Below are 7,270 nucleotides of genomic sequence, written 5' to 3'. Positions count from 1 at the left end.
AGACTACATCTGTCACTTCATTATACATATTGCAGTAAACAGCAAATTTTCTGTTTGTGTCTGCAGAGTGACACATAGGTTTGCTGTCTACGCTTCAATATTTGATGCCTTGAAAGTGCGAAAGGTTTGGTTTTGAAACCATTAGCGAGAATATGGGACCTTATTCAAAGCATACAGGCCAAGGGCCGTGGCAAGGTGTTCTGTGCCCACTGACAGTATAATGCTGTGGGACCCTTTCCTATTAAGAAATACAGTTTAGAATTTCTCGTGGGCCCCTTTGGACCCCTAGAATCATTACCACCATTCAACCCACTATCTACGGCCCTGTATAGGCCTACTGCACATACTGCCTCTTTGAGTAACTGAACACAACATACCTATTCTGATATCAATCATCTCTATCTGCTGATTTTAATAAATAAAATATTCTCTTACAATAAATATGGCACTACAACTGACTCTCTTACTGCATCAGAAAAACACAGTACAAAAGATGGTGTGATGTACTTTTCTGCATACGAGGCAGGCATCCTGCACATTATTGTGGCCCATATTTTCGAAGGATGTGGTTGCTACTCGCAGCTTCCTGTCTTGCTCAGAGGTGCTCAGACAATCAAAAGCATCTTTGCCCTGCAGAGACTTAGTCTAGTAGAGACTGTTTGTGTTGCACAGTTATAACAGTGGATTTGATTAAGTCCAGTTTGAACACGACATTGAGGACCAACAGTAGATTGAAGGCATTTCTTAAGGAGGAGGAGTGGATTTAAAGGGAGGGAGCCATGGCCTCCCTCCTTATGCGTATCTTTCGGCTGGGTGTGGAAAAAAAGCGGGTTAGACACTATGAAAACCTTAAGAGGGATGTGGATCCACATCAGATGTGGGAGACTTTGGGTGAACTGGGGGATGGAGCTTTTGGTAAGGTGTATAAGGTAAGGGATCAATAAAGAGAATGTTTAGATGATAATGGTGAGATTTAAGTCTGAGTGAATTACACAATAACAAGACCCAGAAGTAAAATTTTCCTCATAAATGCTAACTATTTGGATTTGCAGGCGATGAAAGCACTAAATGTTTTTTAAAAAAAAAAGAACTGGGCCTTTGCACAGATATTATCTGACTTAAAATATCATTTCAAGGAAATCCCTCCCACAAGAAACTGGCATTGATACAACTGAACAGACAAATCCATCCTTTTAGCATGTGATTATATACTGCCTTTACCACCTTTTTAAAAAATATGTTACGCACATTTTACATTTTCAGGCTTAATAACATTGAAAACCAAAGGATTAAAATTGAAAGGAAAAAGATGTTACAGTACCAAAATATTTTTTGTATTTTTTAATGCAAGTTAAATTGACTTTCGAAGCAAAATTGTGCATGATATAGAGAATAAATCTTTAATTTATTTTTCTTATAGTAGACTTGTTTGTCATATGGTATGGCTCATACTCCAAATTGTTGTTGTTTGTGTGTGTGTGTGTAACATATTTAAACCTTTAAAATTGTATAAGATCTGTTTAAAACTAGGAACATTAATTACCAATGGGGTAATAAATAAACAATTTTAATTCAAGGTATATTCTCTAGTCTTAATATATTGTGTAATTTATCTGCTCAAGTAAAGTTATTTATTTTGTTTCAAGGATGTTTAGATATTTGTTCAGGAAAACAAATCCAAAATACTGATTAAGACAATGTTTTTATTGCTGTGTATTTCGTCTTCAGATGCTTTAAGGTGCTTCATGATGTTCATATGTAGTCTAGAAAATCTTGTCATGTTTTGTGGATGACAAAACAAGGTCAAGTTTGTCAACAGAGGATCAACATTTTTGTTTCGATGACACTTATAGCCTTTACTTTATGTACTAATCACATTTATAAATCGCAGTTACCCTTAAAAAGTGGTTTGGATGAATAAAAATGATTCATTTTAATATTGTATTTCATATAAATACTTGCTGTAATATAGAGCTCTAGAAAACAATTCAGATATATTTAGTCAGAGCGACAAACTACATAAAAGGCTGTCTGGTAATAAAAAGTTGGAACTTGAACCATCCAGAAGTAAAATCACTTTAAGACAGCATATACTGTATGTCATAACCCTCCTGTTCTGTTTGGGTCAATTTTGACCTGTTTAAGAGTTAAAAACAGTGAAAAACTAATATTAATTTTAAATTCGGTCAAAATGCCACTGGGTTATCCTCAACACTGACTAAATTGTGTTGTGTGCCCGCACACACACACAAACAAACTGTGTAAAGCCTTACACTGTAAAGTTAATGATCTATTGAACAATTGTGTAGTACCACCACTGACATATAGGTAGCGCTCTTTCCAGTTAAAATGCTACAAAATAAGCCTGTATTCAGTGTGAAAAATGTAGGTAAGCCTATGCCAATTTTCATGTTCATAATTAATAGATTAGTGTGCTGTAAATCTACTGACAATCTATTGAACTCTGTACGGGTAATTTTTGACCCGAGCATCATAGTTGTCATAATATTTAAACATAACAGAAGGGTTCAAGTGATTTTACTTCTGTGTATAAAGTGTACACATTGTACACAAGGTAGTACCTGCAATTTGAAAACTATTTTGTGTTGAATGCATGGCTAAAGAAGGCAAGATATGTAGGCTATTGTAAATGTATTTTTTTTATTTTTATATATATAACCTCTAAGGTGGTCGGGTACATAGCCTTAATTACCCTCCAGTTTGTTAAGCCTCTGTCTATGAATACACTTATTTGTGACCACTTAATATTTATAGGTTTCCAAGCTGATAAGATTATGCTTAGAGCTACACTGCGGTTTGGCGACTTCCTGTTAAACCGAAATGTGAAAAATGGATTTCTGTTAGCAATTTTCAACCTATTACATCAAATCCAAGTGATGCAACATTACTGTTGTTGCAATTAACATGTCTTTTGCACCATGACCTGCACTTATGTTGGCTTGACAGCCCACATAATGTTGTTATTCAACCAACTTGGTTTAGGTTTTATCTTTTTCCCCCCTCCAAATACCCTAAATCAGGTAGATGGTAAAATTGTGTCTAAATGATTTGCATGTGCAGAGTAAGATTTGTGAAAGCGTAAATCAAAACTGCAAGCATAAAAATAAATTGCATGTGCACAGAATGTTTTGTAAAGGTGTAAATCAAGCTGCAAGCATAAGATAAAAAATATTAGCAATATTTTAATGTTTGCATAAGTTTAATTCATGTGTGAGTCTGTAATTTCATATTAATACAAAGTAAATTTGGTGTGTAGTCTTCTAACTTCCTTTTTTTCATACACTTTTGGCACTGTTTTTCACCTAAACATGACCAAAAATATTGCAAACCGGAAATCAGCGATATGCAAGTAAAGAAAGGATGTCATGAAAACGGATTCGACTCATAGAATCATTCTGTATGTGTAAAAATAAACTACTGCAAACATGTAAATGACTTGTGTTTGTGGCATAAATATTTTTCCAGAAATAATCAGATATACACTGTTCTATCTTCCTTTTGTTACAATTAGCCTACACTTTTATCACAAATTTCTCACTGAGAAGAGTTTCGCAAGCAGCAGCGGGAAGGCGGGTCTACCTGCTTCTGGTAACCAATCAAATTAGGTCCTTGACCAGTTTACTCTGATCTGATTGGCTTAGTTACGTGACAGACAGTTTCTTCTTCATATGGCTCAGTATTTTTTCACTGGGTATCTCTCCTCTGAAATATTGAAATATGTAAGCAATACCACAGGAGCAAGATTGTCATATGGTCCTACATCAGTGCTGATTTAGGGCCATACAGCACGATTGCGAGTTTGATATTGCCTATACAACAGTTCAATGAACAAGTAAATAATAAATAAAATAAAAACTTTAGAACTTCTAGTATCATGGGCTGTTTCTAACATGTTATTGGAGAAACAAGAATGTGTGTGTGTGTGTGCGCGCGATCAGAAAAATTAAGAATAATACACATCGAATGTACTTTGTATTAATACGAAATTACAGATTAACAACACATGAATTAAATTTATGCAAAGCATTAAAATGCTAATATTTTTTTATCTTATGCTTGCAACTTGATTTACAACTTTACAAAAAGTTCCATGCTCATGCAATTGATTTTTACGCTTTCACAAATCTTACTCTGCGCATGCAAATCATTTAGGCACAATTTTACCTTCATACTTAAACTCCTTAAGCCCAAAGTATACTTAGATTTTGATGCGAACGCTCAGCGTCTTTTACTTAGCAGAGATGGGCCACTTCTATTAAAATGAGAAATGTATTGGTCAACGGTCAACGGTCAACGAATGTAGAAAAAACCCGTCCCGCCTTACAGAGCCAATCACCTTTTAGAAACAGACATAACATGTTAAGCGTCTCGAAAATTGCGCGTTTTAGCGTTATATGAGCTTAGGAAGCCTACTTTAAGACTCCAATATTATTATATTTCATTGCTGATTTGAATTTTTTTTTTACCGTAATCTTGAAAATCGTTTTTGGTCTTTACCATTCAAGTAGATAGGAGCTGCACTGTCATGACTGAAAATAGCCTCCCGAGAGCGTTCCCAAGATCGCCGACAGTGGACTGACTTAATAGAAAGACTTTGAGTGTAGTCAATTTGACAGTGCGCGCATTTGGCGCATGCTCGATACGACTGCTATTAGACGCTAGACAATTTCTCTTCAGGAGTTTAGACCCATAAAGGTGTCTTTATATTCCTTCAGGCTCAAGTTTTACAAAATGCAGGCATCTCCTGACCTCCTCACACACACACACACACACACACACACACACACACACACACACACACACACACACACACACACACACACACACACTAGACGTGCATATCTACAGTTGTTGTTTTTACCTTCCTCTCCTGTTAATGTTCTAGCATGTCCTCCTGACAGCAACGACTCAAATGTGAGTTTTGCCGCCTTGTGGATCCACTAATTCGTGCAGATAATTGTAGGCGCATGCGCAGTCTGCGCGTTCAAAGACACGTGGTGCTCGAGCACTCTGCTGGTGACGCGATTTGCGTCCTGTTCGCGTTCGCGTCTGGCCGAAGTATTTGGGCTTTACTCATATACTTTCAAGCTACATTCACCAAACTTTGCCCAGACCTTCAGACTGCTCAGACTTATTGTGCTTTTTCTATCCATCCATCGAACTAGATAGCACACACACACATATCCAAGATGTCTGTTTAAGAGTGTTTCATTTGGAAAGCATTGAAATTCCCATTGTAATTGTGAAAAATTAACACAAAAACTGTATTAGAAGTAACAATAGGCAAGCAGGGCCATAGCAAGAGGGGTGAAAGGTGTAAACGATTCTAGGGGCCCAATAGTACAGGGGGGCCCAGAACAAATTTGAGACTGTATTTATTTATTTATTTATTTATTTATTTATTTATTTATTTATTTATTTTTTTTTTTTTATTAATGCCACGAACCAGAACAATACAATGAGACATAATCCTTCAAAATGAAACAAAAAACCAAGTAAATAAAGTAAAATAAAAAAAGAACAGTGCCAGAGGACAAGAAAAAAGTATTACAAACAGAAAAGGGGTGTTACATTATATATCCTGCTTACAATGCTATAAGCTCTAATTGCCTTTTTACTTGTGCACTTACACAAAAGAGAACAATAAAGCTTAAAATCATTTTTAAAGCAAGAAAAGTTAGGTTTGGAGTCAGACCATTTCATTTTATGAATGTGAAACTTCCCCATCAGTATTAACAATTGTATAAAGTATGCCTTATCTTTCTCAATCCCATGATCACTAAAGTGTATCATAATGTCAAATCCACTCAGCTGTAAGTCAATGGTCAATTTTTCCTTAATTAAACGCTCCACATCAATCCAAAATATTTTTGTATGTATACAATGGAAAAATAAATGAAAAATTGTTTCCTTTTCACCTTTACAGAAATTACAAGAGTAATCAATATCTAATTTAAAACGTTCCAATACATGTTTTACTGGATATATTCTATGCATTATTTTAAAAGAGACTTCTTTTACTTTGTTATTAATGTAGAATTTATCCACTGTTCGCCAAGCATTACACCAATTTACATCTCCAAACACAGATGACCAGAAAAAACGAGCTGGAGGGTAAACAATATTATTAAGTATATTCCTAACATAGTTATTTGAGACTTTATTTTGTAAAATGTCTGTATTACCCAGAAATATTTTACCCATAATGTCTGTAAAATTTAGATCTTCCTCTTGTGGTGCATTTTTAAGAAGGATCAATACTTTCCTGGGAATCGCATCCATTACAACTGCAAAGTCTTTAGGTCTAACTGGTATTTTAAATTTATTCAAAAATTCTCTATATGTTAATAAATTTCCATCATTATTCAAAAGCTGGCTAACTAATATAATATTGTTTTCAAACCAGTAATCAAAAAAAAGAGATTTATTTTTGTAAAGGATGTCTTTGTTGTTCCAAATGTAATATCTCCTAGGTGAAAAGTTATGTTTGTAGGCCAGTGTCCATGCCATGAGGAGACTGTATTTATTTAATAGGCCCCTCCCAGAGCAATATATGTCAGGGGGTCCAGAATTCCTTGCTACGGCCCTGAAGGCAAGTGTTATGTCTTATTAATCACAGGCTCAGAATCCGACGACAGGGGTCCTGGGAGCTGCTAAAGTTATTGAAGTATGCAGTGAAGAGCAGCTGGATGACTACATCACTGAGATAGACATCCTTGCAGCATGTCGCCATGCAAATATTATCTCTTTGCTGGATGCCATCTACTTTGAGGGCTGGCTATGGGTGAGCCACATCTGTTTATTGAGTTGCATCGTAGTGTTTATTTCCTTAGAGTCTTAAACTTACATTCAGTATGTCATCTCCCTTCAGATCCTTATTGAGTACTGCCCTGGAGGAGCACTGGATGATATAATGTTGGGTGGGTTAAAGGCATAGTACATTCCCAAAATAAAAATTCTGTCATCATTTACTCACCCTTACGTTGTTCCAAACCTGTATGACTTTTTTTCCCTTCTGCATCTTTGTGGTATTATCATATTTTGAATTATCTGTGTGTGCTACAGAGCTGGAGCGGGGCCTTTCAGAGCAACAGATCAGTGAGGTGTGCTGTCAGACTCTGCAAGCTCTGTCTTACCTGCACCAACATCACATTATACACAGAGATCTGAAGGCTGGCAATATTCTGCTCACGATGGAGGGACATGTCAAACTAGGTACAGATATACTGTTCTGTGTTCCCCTCTGAAG

The 7,270-nt window shown here is 36.0% G+C and overlaps 1 protein-coding gene across 2 annotated transcripts in view; it reads left to right on the top strand.

Moving 5' to 3' along the window:
• The first annotated feature begins 640 nt into the window (after positions 1-640).
• LOC127636800 (serine/threonine-protein kinase 10-like) overlaps positions 641-7,270 on the top strand; it is a 28,377-nt gene continuing 21,747 nt past the window's right edge. For both annotated transcript variants that reach the window (XR_007969639.1, XM_052117541.1), the window contains exons 1-4: positions 641-929; positions 6,641-6,805; positions 6,893-6,941; positions 7,087-7,236. Coding sequence is in view for 1 of the 2 variants with exons in the window: in XM_052117541.1 (XP_051973501.1) it covers positions 780-929; positions 6,641-6,805; positions 6,893-6,941; positions 7,087-7,236 (514 nt within the window). In the remaining variant the exon portion in view is untranslated. The remainder of the gene's footprint in view (positions 930-6,640; positions 6,806-6,892; positions 6,942-7,086; positions 7,237-7,270) is intronic.

Source organism: Xyrauchen texanus, chromosome 44, assembly GCF_025860055.1.
Source record: "Xyrauchen texanus isolate HMW12.3.18 chromosome 44, RBS_HiC_50CHRs, whole genome shotgun sequence".
Classification (NCBI taxonomy): Eukaryota; Metazoa; Chordata; class Actinopteri; order Cypriniformes; family Catostomidae; genus Xyrauchen; species Xyrauchen texanus.
Note: the sequence above shows the minus strand (reverse complement) of the source record. Positions and strands in the feature narration are given on the sequence as shown.